Genomic DNA, 15,856 nt, shown 5'->3' on the forward strand with positions numbered 1-15,856 from the left:
GCACTGCTTGTGCAGATGCATAACAGCATGCTTGCGTGCCATGGAAAGCTCTGTTCCACTTGCATGTGTAGCATAAGTCAGTGCTAGATACGTGGTGGTGGATACAGGATTTTCAAAACACCACGGTTTTAATTTGGATAATATGGCTCAATAGAAAGTGGGTACCTACATTATTCTGAAAAGATTCCCTAGGCATCTGTGTCTGTATCTGTAGGCTCCAAAATAACTAGAAAAATCTATCTTATTTACTTTACTTATGTATATTTAAGTCAGAACACACCCAGTAGTAGCTCATCCCCACAGATAGATTCCTCTTTCAGAAATGCAGCTCTTTGAGTTTAAATCCTTTCAAAGATACATATCAGAACCACAATCCACACCTTTTGATGGGGTTTGCATGCACACTCAAAGCTGTATTTGCATGCCCATCTGTGGTGATTAGAGATCCAGATGATTAGAAAGATGTAATCAGATGGTGCATATACAGTCTGAAAGTTACAGAATCTTCAGGTAAAAATCACTTCCAGACACACAATTCCTAGAACTGCGTTTTCTGAAAATCTGACCCATTCTTCCTGATATGCTATGTTTCCTAAGTATATTCTACTGCTGGAGTTAGAGGACATTTCTTGTCTTCACCTACCAATTCCTCCCAATACCAGCAATGCTAAAGAAAAAAAATACCTAAAAATTATCAGATCAGATTGGGAATGTATAAAACATGCAAGAACCTCTGATGAAGTACAATATAAATAAACAGTTGTTTTTTGTTTTTTTTTTTTTTTGTCTTTTAAACATAGTCTATAATTAGTCCCAGATAAATTGTCTTGTCTCAGACCTATATAATATAAGCACCAACAACATGCAAGACTAAAATCATCCTGAGGAATTACAGTTCTAAGTATTTGATGAAAAATCCTGTTTCTCAGATCTTTTGAAACCCTGGAAATGCGCTAGTAAACTTATGTAACTTTTACTTCTTCATTTTGTTGACATATTTTTTATAAAACAGATGTTTTGATTAAATTAAATGACTTGATTCTTACATGCAGTGGTTAATTCTATTGTCCTGTCTGCCTTTTCTCTTCTATACCATAATAGGATGAATAATACCATATGCAAGATGCTGAACAGGTATAACAATAATTTGGTCTGTCAGTGTAGGATCAAGTCTCTAGACTTTGCATTTGCTGACTAGCAATGTACAAATTATTTTACCTAAACAGGAACAAAATGCTGATCACCCTTCACTAACCTCAGCTTATTAAGTCAAATGCACAGCTTTGAGATCCAAATGCTTTCTTAAACCAAAACAGAAATCCCTTTTTAGCTTCCCATACATTTCCATCCAATGCTCAAAAACTAAGTATCAGGCAAGTGGTATAAATCTCTTACACGATCACAGACTGCACAATTGTTCTGGCAAAGAATACCAAACAAAGAAAACTTTCAAGGCCAGGCCACTTTATTAAGGTAGCTTGTGAATGAATAGAACTCAGTGGAATTACTTCCATGAGTAAAATTACTCAGAGATGTAAACAGTTACACAATGAGGCCCTGAGTTGATAAAATGATTCCAATTTACACAAAAGGACAAAGTGTATTCACTATCTATAGTAGAAATATTTCCTCAGATGATTATTATGCCTCTTTGTCTACGATCAGGGATGTGATGCAAGCAGCTGAGAGGTTTGGATGGTGAGTAGAGTTTAACAAAACTTTCAATGAATTGGACTAACCTGAAGAAGTAAAAAGCCATTAGCAGGCCTGCTCCCAGCAAGGCGCCCACAACTATTCCTGTAACTGCTGATTCTCCTAGACCACCTGCTTGAAAAAGGGGAAAATAAACAATCAATGTTCACAATGAGAACTATTTGCATTCATATACTGGAAAATAGAAAATACACATGGCTAGAAAATGAATGACCAACACCAGATAAAGACATTCAGAGTTCAGGACTCTATGGGAACCTCTACCCCAGTTCCTGCATGTTCTGATAGCATTGAAAATCACTCTGAACTTGAAGGGCAAAAAGTACTCCCTTCAGCACTGAGTCCCCCAGCTGCTAATTATCAGTATGATTATTCTCTGCTTAGGCTTTTGGTTATATCCTTCTTTCTGGCTAAAACAGATCTTACCTTTTAGCCCCTGGAAGGCTCTAAAGCCTCCAGGGCCCTGGGCTGTGCCTCACATAGGCATCATAATTATTATCACATTTAAGGAGAGGAAAGTGATTCAGACCACGTACCATCCAGGGACGTCAGACCCTAGCTTCACAGAGAGTCAGGAGGGAGAGGTAGTCAGGTCCTAGTTGGACAACTGTGCTGAGCAATTTAATACGGCCCGTTACGCTGCTTTGCCACGTGGGTTCCTCTCTCTCATCACTAGGTACCATTAAGTCACTAAAACTTACATGATTTACACGGTGTATTGTTTGTGTGCTCCGAAACTCGGCTTTCATCTACTCTCAGTCTGCCGTGATTCCAAGGATATTTCACATTTGATCGAATTTCAAAACGTCCCTGCTTTCCATAGTAGTCCCCAATCACCTACACAAAAAAAGAAAGAAAGAAAATTATTTTCCTATCAAGTTAGAGAATTAAAACAAACAAGAGAGCTGCAGTATTCGCTTGGACTCCTGTGGCTGGATGCTGAATCACACAAAACAAGGCTGAAGGGGTCTTTGGGAGGTTATGTAGTACATGTCCTGCCCCAAGGCAAGATCAGCTGAACAAGAGCATTCTTGACAGATATTTATCTATCCTATTCTTGAAAGCCTCCAGAGGGAGACTTGACAATTCCTGTAGACAGTTATTCTGGAACTTAGCTATCTTTACTATCAGTGATTTTCCCCAGCATGTAACTCAAATCTCCCTTGTTGCAATTATCCATCACTACTTATCCAATTGCCAGTGGACATAGAGACTCTTCCTTTCTGAAACATCCTTTTACATATTCACAGATTCTTATCTGGTCTACCCTCAGGCTTTTCTTCTGTATAAACCCAGTTCACAATTATTATTTTTTTTAACCCTCTTGAATATTCTTCCTGCTCTGCCTTTTTTCTCTTCAGTTCCTCCACAGTGGGTTGAATGCCCAGGACTGTCACTCAGCCAAGTGAAAGAATCATTTAAAGTACTTAGTATTTTGGATTTTTTTTTTGTCTGTTTTGCAAGAACCTGGAGATACTTGATCACATTTAGTTAAATCTTCAGCTCTTCTGCAGAGCTATTACAGAGCCAGTCATTCTCCACCTTCTCTTCTGCTTTTTTTTTATATTTGCACAGGAAAGGCAATTTTGTGCTTACCATTCTGGTATCATGGGCTATTAATTCAGACCAATTCAACAAGATACTTTAGAATTTCAGTCCCATCCTCAAGCATAAACTCAGGCTTTATTCAAGGTATCATGTACTGCATCTACTGCAAAGTTCCAGGATTAAATTGTGCTATCAGCAGTTTGTAAGTCATCTGAAAATAGTTTGAAAAAATCTATGCACACTAGTAAAGGTAAAAGTCCAAATATGATAACAATGAAGTAGTCAGCAGCAGTGACAGGAACACATCAAAAATGTATTTGTCTAACTTGTGGATAAGAAACATCTATAAGCACACTGGGTTCAAAATTCAAGACTGATTGCCTGTTCAAATATTTTACCTAAACTCTATTTTGAAGAGAAATAGTTAAAAAACAGATAACATTTAACCTGGCTTGGTACGCAGAGGTAGATTTCACACTAAATAAATGAGCTAATTTCTCTCCCAGCATTTCAACAAGGAGTTAAAACCTTAGAAGAAAGACTTTTTATAATATTTGTTCAAAAATAAATGCTAATTCAGTAAAATGGAAAAAGGAGAGGAAAATAAAACCTCAGAGAGCATTTGCAGGCAGCAGACTTAATTGAGGGATTGTTTAATTTATCAGACTGGAGTGGGAGAGGCATCTTTATTACAGCGTAAGCCTCCTCTACCATCAGGATTTACTAAATATGAAAGCATGCAGAAAGGCTTAAGAACAACAAGTAGCTACAAGCAGCAACCAAACAGATTCAGATCAGAAATAGGATATAGATTTCTAAAAAGCAAGAGTGTTTAAACACTAAAACACACATCAAGGGAGCCAGTGAGACAGTCACCGTTCTTCAGTGCCTCCAAACGCAAAATGTATGCCTGCCTGTAAAATGAACGTTATGGTGCAAGCTTTACTCCCATGTGAACTACAGGGGTCCATACAAGGGTAGGAAACCCACCTGCCTGTCATGAAGCGGAAGCTGAACTAGGTGGACTGATGTTTTCATCTAGCTTTAAACTCTGCACATGGTCCTTTGAAAACAGCTCTGCCCAAACATTGATTCATTTAATTCAGCTTAACTGTGAAACAAATACTCTTGTACTGACACAGAAGAAATAGGCAAAAGGAATAAAAAAGGCATCAAAGATACACTGTTTTTAGAGTGAGGCATGAGGATAGAAATGAATATAGCAGATGCTACAATAAGTAATAAGTAAATATGTAAAGGATATTAATTATCTGTATACATGGATCAAAAAGCAGAGAAAAACTAAAATGAACAATATGTTAAAAAGTTAAAGGTAACATGAAGGAAATAAAAAAAAAAAAAATTGCAAGTGAAAGAACAACGGAAGGAAAGCTAAGTGAGGGATATTAAACTGATAAACAGGATAAAGAGCTAATGGGCTGAACAAACAGAAAATATACAAGTTGTTCATACCAAGCTTATCCCAACTAATTTGTCCTCCTAACTTCAATTAATCATGATTACTCCTACCCCTGGGAGTGTCTGCAGTTTACTGCTGGATTTTTTCAGTCATTTTTACACACCAAAACACACTAGCCACCCTCTTTCATTTAAAAAGGCTTCAATTTGTCGTTGCTGCAGCACTGACAAGAAAAATAACTTGACCAGACTTCACAGAGAAATGTCCAGCACAGGTTTACTGCTGCTTCGCTTTACTTCTGAGCTTGCTGGGCTCTTGACGAAGATGGGGAGGCCAACAAAGTTTATGCTGATCCTTAATTTACAATTAACAGCACAACTAGTAGAAGCTGTATGCCTCAGCTGGAGTTACAGCAATCTGTGCATTAATAAACTCAATCCAACCATGCTGTTACCTGTGTGCAGGTGCTGCTATTTTGCAAAGCCTGTCTTCACAGTCCATCTGCTTCTACTCCTGCCACATCCACTGGAATAACTCAACTGGTGTACATGATGCCTAATTGTCCTTCTTACCAATGTATAAAAGGACTTATTTCAAACAATAATTTATCATATTCACAGTTTACCAGGGTTTAGATACCATATGATATTTTATCCTTTAAATTTTAAAGAGTAGCATAACAAGAAGACAGACATGAAGAATTGTTGAAGACGAGACATTAAAGTTTAAACATTTTTCTAGGAACACTTCTAGATTTTTTTTTAATAGAAAGGATTTGGGCTGCAGGTTGACACAGTTAAGCAATATCTTTCTCATGTGTATATTTAATAAACAGATGCCTACTGAGTAAACAGATGATAGGATGTTGTTACACTGCACTGGCTAACTCATCAGTGGCCAAGTGCAATGGTGTTTGTTTTCTTACCTCCTGCGTGCCTGCCTCAGGGTCCGTCATTGCAATCACAGAGAAATCCCCGTATCTGTCTCCATTGGCATCAATGGACACCTGCCCTGCAATGCCTAAAGAATGGCATGTGAGGAATTAGAAAATTAATTAGTTAAAATACTGAGCCTTTCCAAGGAAAACAAGAAAACAGTGGACAGGTTTTTACAGACTGATATGACAGGAAATCTCATCAGTCTCCCAGCATTTTTGTTGGCATTCCAAAAGAAATTGTAATTTCATCTCGGTGTCTGCATTCCTGAATTCTTAACATTTCTCCTTTTTTAAATATCAAATGTGTGAGACTGTTTGGGGAGCATGTGAGAAAAACCTAATCCAGAAAACCACCATGCCAAAACACAAATACATTTAATGTGGGCTATTTACAGAGAGACTAGCCCTGAACTATCTGACGATGCCCTGATAAGGACAACCCAGCTCGTGTGCTGCAAGGAATGCAGGGGCATAGCCCTGTGCTCCACAGACTGACAGGGTCGGTGCATCCATAGAGCCAGTCCAGAGTTGTTTCCATCTGATGGGATGCTGGAGGGGGGTGAAGACAGGAGACACCACGTGCATTACATCTGCATTAAATCCTGCATTCATTTATGTAGGATTAACAGCCCAGTATGTTTGTGTTTTATAGTTCTAGATCCCCAGCTCGCTTCCTTCCTTTACAAGCTTGAGGGGAAGATTTGATATTCCCTTAGGCCAGCTGCCAATCTTACTGCACAGACTTTGACAACATTTGGACTCCCCAAACTAACCCAAACTGTCACCCTAACTGACAGATCATGGCATCATCCCAAGCAGCCCTTTAAAGGATGAAATCACATTCAAAATTCTATACACGAAATCATGTCTGATTCCTGGTGATTTCAGTATTCGTTTTTGATAATGAGGAACAAATTAAACATCTGTTACGTATTTTGCATGTCTTAAAACAGCATCTCTGACTTCAACTATTCATATTCTACGAAACTTTAGGGAAACTTGGAATCACAGACTGATAGGATAACTCTGGTCTGAATGGACTTCAGGAGGTCTCTAGTCCAGCCTCCTGCTCAGAGCATGGTCAGCTAGGAGGTCAGAACAGGCTGTACACAAGTACATTTAATGTGAGATTCCTTTCATGGAAGAAAAAAAGTTCCTTATATTCAGTCTAACCCTCTGTTTCAGTGTATGCCCTTTCCTATGAAGAGCACAGGTCCAGCTTCTTGCTGTGTAGGGTGATGAAGCTGTTGGGTGACGGAGCACTGGCACAGGTTGCACAGAGAGGTTGTGCAGTCTCCTTCCTTGGAGATCTTCAAAAGCCACCTGGACATGGTCCTAAATAACCTGCTCTAGGTGGCCCTGCTTGAGCAGGGGGTTGGACTAGATGACCCTTCCAGCCTTAGCTGTTCTGTGGTTCTATGAAAATTAAACAGGCACTTGAAAACTATCGAAAAATACCAACTTACTCTGATGAAGCTCTAACCTAACTATAATGAAAACACCACAAGACATTGTGGATATGTTTTATCGCCTAAGATATTCTAAAATGTGATCCTGTGATCCCTGCTTGACACCAAATACAGCCATTTACACCAGAGCAAATCAAACAGGCATCATTTTACATCCATGCTACACCAACTACATTACTAAACCAGGCACAGAGCAGTAGAGAATCAGGTTCTCAGTGACTGTTAATCAAAAGAGAGAGGTCAGGTATTCAGCCAGAGTATAAATTCCCCTGAATACCCTAACAATAATAAAAACAAAACAGATTAACACACCTCTATTTATCTTTTCTCAGTTCCCATTTAGGGATGCAGGGAATGTTTCAACCTGTTGTGCTTTTCTAAACATGCACTGTTCAATGAAAGATTTACTGTCAAGTGTCTATTTCTTCAGTATAACAAACAATACAGTAACCAAACAATCGCAAATGTGATTACTGCAAGATAACAGAATGGGTGTAACTTGGCTACTGTATCACCAAAAGAGGCCACTATAGAGAGCTGCAACATCCTTTTTTACTCAACTTGGCTTCTGGATCTGACAGGAGATGTTAATTGGAACAGACACCTTCCTGGACAAAGAAGCCAAAATTGGATTAGTAAAAGTAGGTTCTAGAACTTGCTGAAACTCAGAATTCCTATGGGATTTTTAATGGGAAACACTTATATTTTACTTTTCCATCTGCTTCAGAGTTTGAATTTTTGATATTTCCTGCAATGGTTTTCCTCAATAGATGTTTTTAGGAAATTCTGAAACAACCTTAGTAAAGAACTGTGTTTGGATGAATGCGGAAAGATTTTATTTGGGCTCTGTTGCTGTCAGATACTTACATACAGACAATATGATGCAGATGCTGCATTCACTTCAGAGAGCAGCCTGCTGGCAGAATAAAGGGATGTAATTTCCCTGAAAAACTGGCTTATAAGCCATCAGGTTGAAGATCTCTTTTAAAATCAGGTTTATCCTTGTAAATTATGTCCAGCAACGTACTGCTGCAGGTAGGAGATGGTGTATAACCTACATGGCATTTTGACCTTTTCAACTGCACCCTCACAGCTCAGCTAGAAAGAGTATTTTCAGAACAGCTGTGACAGGTTCAGCAACAACAAACTGGTTTTCACAAGTGGGGAAAGAGAACATTTTTCCTTCCTGTCTTGTTTTAAAAGGCAGGTGTGAGAATCGACCACAGAACCTGCATGAAGCACATGGTACTATAAAAGAACTGCATGAGCGCATCAGCTGGTGGCTTCCTGCAGCAGAGAATTAGGCAAGAAAACACTGACAGGCTGCGCTTGAGCATCTGTTCCTACACCAGATAGCCAAACTGTGAGCCAAATCCTTAGATGCCAGATTCCCCCTATTAAAATAGTGTGTTTAGAGAAACTGTGGGTGTGAAGGGAGGTAGTGACACATTCAGCACTATTTCCAACTGATGCAGGACTCCTTATGGGATGACTGCAACCAGCATAATTTAAAGCAGTTCCTGTGTTGCCTTAAACCACTGGAGGCTATTCTCCCTTCTGTTCAGGCCACAGTTTGAGAACAGAAAAGAATTTTGGAGCTGATGTCCTTCTTGCCTTCCTCCACTCTATCCAGTGGGGAATGTTTTCTTCTCTTAGACATTTCCATAGGAAATCTTGCCAATCATGCACCAAAAGACTGGAATATTGTAAGAGGTGGATGGGAATACAGTATGAAATGACAGATAATTCAATGATGTCACACTCAACACTCAGTTTCTTTATTGTAACCCCTTCCTGGCAAAAGCCCTTGCATCACTTTGCTTCAATGGGGTGACATTCACTTGCCACCTGTGCCATGGAATCACAACTGACAGGGTTAGGCATAGGAAGGCACCCTATTGCAGCCTCAGAGATAATATGCACAGCTCCTTAAAGGAGGCTGAGGGAAAATCCTTCCAATGCCCAAAAGAGCCCTGTCAAGAAAGAAAACGAAACAACAAAAATAAATCCCAGCACCCTGGCACCACCTTGCTTTGATCCATTCCCAGGCTTTGGTGGAGGGGAAAAAAAGAGAGTCAAATGGAAAAAATGAGGCAATCTCAGAGCTAGTAGGTACACGTGGGTAAAGTGAGCAGCTGTATTGTTTTTTTCAAAAAGAAAGAAGGAGCCTGAGAAAATTATTTGTATCCCTTTACAACATCAATGAGGGTCATTAAATTGTTAGTTTTTTTAAACTGAGTAAGACTTCAAGGGTTGATGCAGAAAAAGGCTGGCAAAGTATGTGAGCCAGTCCTAAAGATATTTATAGTTTCATATGGATATTTTCCTCTTAAATGAGAGTGGAATAGGCACTGGTCCTTATTCTGCGCACAACAAAGACCTGAATTTTTTTCTTGTCTCTGAAAGCTGGAATTCTACATGAACTATTACCTTCATATGTTCTGTTGCGTGTTTGCTGGACGATTTTTTCCCCATCTTTCTTACTGAAACCAAACTTCAAGACTTCCTGTAAAGCTAGAGCATAAAGAAGAATAGCATCATGGAATCCTTCCACAAACATGTTCACCTAAAAAATAAAAGAAGAAAAAAAGCAATGGTAACTGACACATGAAAAAAACATTTTCCCAACTGAATTAACTGGAGGGAATCTCCAGATTGAGTAAAACTAGCAGTTTTGAGAATTATGATGTCAGCTGCAGGTATAGGAATGTCTCTCGAAGAAAAAGCACGGGGAACAATGGTAGCTTTTGACGTATTTTTGAGAACAGCTAACCACTATATGCTATTCTGAACATTCAAATCACACTTAAGTGTTGTGTCTGAACAGTTCTGCAGATAGGGGAGAAATGTACTGATCCCAGGTTCCATGGCCAGCTGCATAAATTCTGCAGTTGACCATATGAGGTTCTGTAAGGTGCTGAGCATCCTCATCCCACAACCCCGAGAATGTCCCCCTCCCTCTGCGCAGAGGTCTTAGCACCTCGCAGGACTGGGAAGCATGATCTGCCATGATTGTTTTGGATAGCACAACTACTGGATTTGCTTGTTTAATGATTACTGCTTCCATTTCTGGCCCCTGTTCAGCTGAGCATCTCTCTGCTAGCAAATGAGCAAAGCAGGAAACTGCTTACCCTCTACAGTAATGTGTTCTGGAACTGCCAGCAGAAGTTTCCTATCCTTTGTGTTTTTTTTCGGTAAGCGACATGAACTGAATGAAATGTTGCTTTCTAACCCTAATATAAAGTGACAGTGCTGCAAACCAGCTCTATCTACCACAAGTCAACAGAAGCAACATGCAGCTTTTGGTCTGCATCACTGTGAGTAACAACTGTTAATAGCAGACTGCTACAGGAATATTTCAGGTTTTACACAGGAGCCTGGTGTGCTTTGGTTATGAAGAATTATGATGAATTGTTATTAGCAGACACACATGGCTTGAGCAACACAGGTATGCTTGTTCTGTAAGAAGCAACTCACATCTCAGTCAATGCATGAATGAATTACCTTTTCAGCTAGAAGAATTATGTTCCCACTCACTCACAGCTTCACTACAATGGAAAAGCTCCTGATTTACTAAAACTAGCAAAGGCATAAACACAGATTACACGACATTATGGTGTCTCTTATTGCCATTTCCATTGAACAATGCATTTTGGTAAATATCCTGCTGGACAGTAACATTATTTAGCTTCTCCATGACAGTGTTCCTAAAGAATTAAAATTGTTGGTAAATAAAGTGCTGCTCAAACTCTCACAGTTTTAGTTGGACATTAAAAAAAAAAAAAGTTGAAAGATAAAAACACGTAGACAGTTAAGTAAATAGCCACTCCACAGATAAAAAAGTATTACATAGCTGATTGGCTGAGCTGAACTAACCAACTCCTGGTAATGTAATTACATGCAAGACATTCCTTCACTCTTAAACCAGTTGCCAACAGTAAGGAGAATTTCAGAATTATTTACTGATAATACAAAAGTTTACATTTCTCTGACATTTAAAATTGGACTTTTAGATAAGTCCAAACTATGTTTCACTAAGAAAATGCACCACAAGTACAGGGGAAAAAAACAACAGAAGGCACAGAGCAGCTCAGTTCAGCCTGACAGCCAAGGACCAAAAGGCAGCTGCAGTTATTTTGACCTAAAGAGAAAGGACGAAAGAAAAGGTATAAGTCTGGCTTTTGGTGGAATATCAGGAGCTGATGGACAAAGTGCACACAAGGACAGGCATTGCCAGTGAGGGGTTTAATTCTTCAGGATTAAAAAACCAAAACCACAAAGCTCAACAACTGCTTTATGTGGCAGCCTTAAAGTCCAAGTAGCCTGTGCATGATTAAACATGTCCTTTCTTGATGTGACACTCATTCTCTTCGGAGAGAAATGAGTCTCTTTAGTTGCTTTATCTCCCTGCTGGCTGATTTACAGACTGTGGCTGGCATCAGTTGCAAGGAAAGCTATTTGTCACTTCCTTCGTCCATGGCAAAGACCTCTCAGTATAACAGAGAAACCTTCAAATCCATTTTGTCAGCGAACTTGCTCGATCTGAAATTTACCCGTGCAACTGGCCTGGAGACAAAGCCTCTTGGAGAGGCCATGGGCTTGCCAGATGAGCCCTGGTAAAACTCATTTGGCAGTCTGGGAGGTTATCACTGCAGCCACCTACCTTGCCTCTTGGCTACAAGCCCTGCCATTACAGAGGAAAAATCATGTTTGAAAATCATCACTAGATGATTGTGCCACCTCTCAGTTCCTCCTCCACAAAACCCCATCATTTTATCTTACGTTGTCAAGGAATGTGAAGCTGGTAATCTATGCCATTTATTTCCCTAAAAGAATGCAAGTTACTAATTAGAGCTGGAAAGCACTCCCCAGCCAAGCTTCACGTTATACACTGGCTACTTTTCACATTATTCCAGTAACATTTTCAAGCACAAGTTCTTGAAAGGAGATGCAGAATGCCATGAAGGTAATCAAGTTTTGTTGCTCATCATCTTGTGTGATCATTTAGAAGTTCTCATGGTTCTACAAAGAGAATGAGCTCTAACCTAGAAGGGATACATTTGAGATGTGAGGACTCTTACAAAGCTAAATAACAGCTCCAGATACTTTTTAAAGGCTTGCTGTTTCTTTGTGCTCATTTTGTAGGTTCATTTTGTAGCCTTATTGTCTTTGACTAAGATTGCCTACAACAGATACTCTGAATAAAGAGCGCAAAGTCTTTGCCAGGTTGTCATCTGATACCACTTCTGACTTACTATAAGTGTCCCAAGTGCTGTGTAGTCCCAGGATTGTCCTTTTTGGACAAGAACGGAATATTTCTGACCTTGTGTTAGTAAGAAGGCTTTTCTTTATTTTTCTTTCTCTCTCTCTTTACTTATTTATTTATTAACATAGCTTCTATTCTGCATTTAGTCTAAATCTTGGCTACTAGAAATGATGAAATAGATTGACACTGAATTTTCCTCAATATGAATTTTACACTTTTTGGCCTGTATTTATTTAGTTTATAGAATATTGAACAGTAACAGAATCATAGAGTGCTTTGGGTTGAAAGGGACCTCAAAGATCGCCCAGTTCTAGCCCCTTGCCATGGGCAGGGACACCTCCCACCAGACCAGGTTGCCCAAAGCCCCATCCAACCTAGCATTGAGCACTGCCAGGGATGGGGTATCCACAGCTTCTCTGGGCAGCCTGTGCCAGGGCCTCACCACCCTCCTAAGTGAAGAATTTCTTCCTTGTTTCTAATCCAAATCTACTCTATTTTTAGTTTAAAACCATGACTCCTTGTCCTATCACTCCACTCCCTGACAAAGAGTCAGGAACAAATACTTACAAAAAACAAACAACCAAACAAAAAAAAAAAAACAACCAAACAAAAAACCACCACCCCAACCTTCCTTCTCCTTGCCTGCATGAAATATATGACCATGAGCAAAAGGGTTATAAAGGGCAAGAAGTAATGTACATTCCATGAATGTGCCAAATAAGGACCAGAATAATTGTGAAGATGTCTTTAAGATGTTGCTTGAAGGCCTCCATGGTAACTGATAATGTGTGGTTCAACATTAGGCTGGTCTCAGGACAAAACTACACCAATTATAAAAGATAGTGAAGATCCACTTAATCTTGTAGGTAACTAACAATTCTCTTAGTTGAGCTCTAATAAAAGTTTTTTTTTTTTTTTTTTTTTTTTACAGTGGTATTTTCCATCCTGGCTTATGCTGTTTTTCCTCATTAGAGCTGAGGTCCAAATGCCACAATTATAATTTGCACATCAGATCTGTTACCATGTTGCTGTCTCTGACCTCTCTTGCACAGCACAGCCACCCCACTGTGGTTCCTTAAGCAATGAAAGTGGCAGTAAAGAGGTTGCCAGGTTTGCTGAGTGTCCTTGGAGGCTGCAGTACAAATATGTGGAAAACCCCTGTCAAGATATATTCCCAATTACTTACCCACCCCATTCAAGGTACAATATGAGAACCTCATAACTGGATGAGATAAGTATATTACTGCCTCTTATTTTGCTACATTTCTAGTCTAATTAACCATCTTCCATCAGAAAAAAAGGAACTCTCCATGGAAATCAAATGAATAAATTTTACACACTTCAAAGTTATGGTTCCCTGAGCAGCTATAGTGTGACCACACTTTTCATATATACCAAGGTGTTAACAGCATGCACAGCAATGCAAAATACTACCGACGTGGAAGACAGCCAAGCTACAGCTATGCAGGACCCATAATTTTCCATATCCTGCCCACTGACTGTTAAGTAAGGTTATTCTCTTCCATCTGGAGCTGCCCAGCTCTGAATCACAGCAATTACAGCAATTCATACCACTTCTGTGCAAGGTGAGGAGGATCATCATTACTCTCTCTCTACTGCAAAAGCAAACAGCTAATGTTCCCCCAAATGGGTGCCTAAATCTACTTCCCAGTACACCCACAGGGTCTTTCAAGTTGTCAAACCACAGTCCCAGGAAGAAGCAGTGAGGACTCTGGTGGAGTTGTATGAGGTGTACCTAGACTTTGCAAAAACTTCACCAATTTACATACTTGATGTGGATTTAAGACTTTGTGCTAAAGCTGCAGTGAGCTAATGCATACAAAGTCCACTGATAGAATAAAATATAGAATCATATAGTCACTTAGGTTGGAAAAGACGTCCAAAATCATCAAGTCCAACTATTAACTCATATTTCACTCTCTTTCAGGTTAGTCCATGGAGATGCAACTTTAATCAATCAGGTTTGGAAGTCTGGTGCTATAATCACCTGAAACTCATCTAACCTCAGGACTATGAACACTACAAGTGAGTGCTCATGCGGTTTAGCAATGCTGTATTAAGCTACAAAACTACAGTATGACAGTAAAAATATGGCAACAAATTTCAAATAAAGAAACTATATTTCCAGTATACATGTATATACACGCCATGATGCATTTCAAACCAATCTCATGCCAAGTTGGTTCATATGCTTCACCTGACCATGAATTTCTGTGGCACAGCAACACGTTACATTTTCAATTTTCTCCTACCATCTCATTTTGTTTTCACATGTCCCAATAGTCTTCTTCCAAGCAGTTGTAACTTAACTCTCAGTTCTCTCTTTTTAATCCTTCTTTAACAAGACAATTATAATTACTGTTATTTCTTTATGAGCTTTTCCAAGAAACGGTCACGCTGTCAACATTTTTACATCCATTTCTGGGCACATATGTTTGGTTTCCTCTGTTGAATGACTCACTATCCAGCAACAAACTTTTCAAATTATTTTGGAACAAGGACTTCTATCTTTTATACCATTTGCTGATGTCATATGCTTCCTTTCATACATTGCTGCTGCTGTTGTCACTGTTACAAGCAGTCCTTTATGTTTGTGGGATACCCAGTGGGCCCTCAGCAGTTCCTGAGGTATAGTTCCTGCTGTACTCTTCTTCTGAGCTGCACAAACCCAGAATAAGATGCTCATGATCTCCATACAGTAGGTGATAGGAAGATACAATTGATGTGGTTTTAAGAATTATTATTTTTGAATAAAAAAGTTAAAATACGATTGTTGCAGTCATTTCTGTTAAATTTTTGGTTTGAATAAACCCAGCAAGAAACTCTGGATGAAACTGAGATGTAGACTGAGAATTTGAAGATGACAGAAAAGTATCCTTATGTCTGAGCATTACCTGCAAATATGGCAAATGCATTTGAAACCAGTAATTTTCTGCCCAGTTCCAGCTTTGCAGTAATCCTGCCACAAGATAGCATACTGCAATACTGCATGTTACCGTCATACCATAATTGCATGGCAGATGTGATTTCTGCATCTGTGAAGCAGAAGCTAAAAGAGTCCCTAAATCTTGTCTGTGGATAACCACTACTCCCATGCATCTGGATTGGGATTTCAAGGACTCCTAAGTACAAAACAAATGCAAAGGCACAGGATTCACTCGCAGCCAGCTGTCATAAACAGCATGTCTTGGTACCTACAGATGCGTGACCTGACCTGTTCCCACTGAGACAGTATCACTGTGAAACCAGCCCAGCAACTGGAAGGGAGGAGAAAGCTGTAAAACAGTTAATTAAAGCTGTACGTTTAAATAGCTGCATCCTAAAAATACAGCCTGTTCTCATGGGCAGCCAGACCAGTTCCCTAATGGAACTGGACCTTAGTGGTTCAAAGAAACAGGAAGGGAAAGAGAAAAATAACAGAACTAACATGCCTCCTCCAGAGAAGGCCATTTCCTCAATATTTAATTCACAACTGAAAAGAA

At 39.4% G+C, this 15,856-nt stretch overlaps 1 protein-coding gene across 2 annotated transcripts in view; it reads right to left on the reverse strand.

Moving 5' to 3' along the window:
* Positions 1 to 15,856, reverse strand: part of NPR3 (natriuretic peptide receptor 3) — a 47,327-nt gene that overhangs the window by 8,518 nt on the left and 22,953 nt on the right. Inside the window, exons 4-7 of one of the 2 annotated variants that reach the window (XM_068667269.1) lie at positions 9,518 to 9,653; positions 5,607 to 5,701; positions 2,415 to 2,550; positions 1,740 to 1,824 (exon numbers count right to left, since the gene is read on the reverse strand). In XM_068667269.1, the coding sequence (XP_068523370.1) occupies positions 1,740 to 1,824; positions 2,415 to 2,550; positions 5,607 to 5,701; positions 9,518 to 9,653 (452 nt within the window). Of the gene's footprint in view, positions 1 to 1,739; positions 1,828 to 2,414; positions 2,551 to 5,606; positions 5,702 to 9,517; positions 9,654 to 15,856 lie in introns of both variants that reach the window. The other variant, XM_068667268.1, reaches the window with a different exon arrangement.

This window comes from Anas acuta, chromosome Z (genome assembly GCF_963932015.1).
Source record: "Anas acuta chromosome Z, bAnaAcu1.1, whole genome shotgun sequence".
Lineage (NCBI taxonomy): Eukaryota > Metazoa > Chordata > Aves > Anseriformes > Anatidae > Anas > Anas acuta.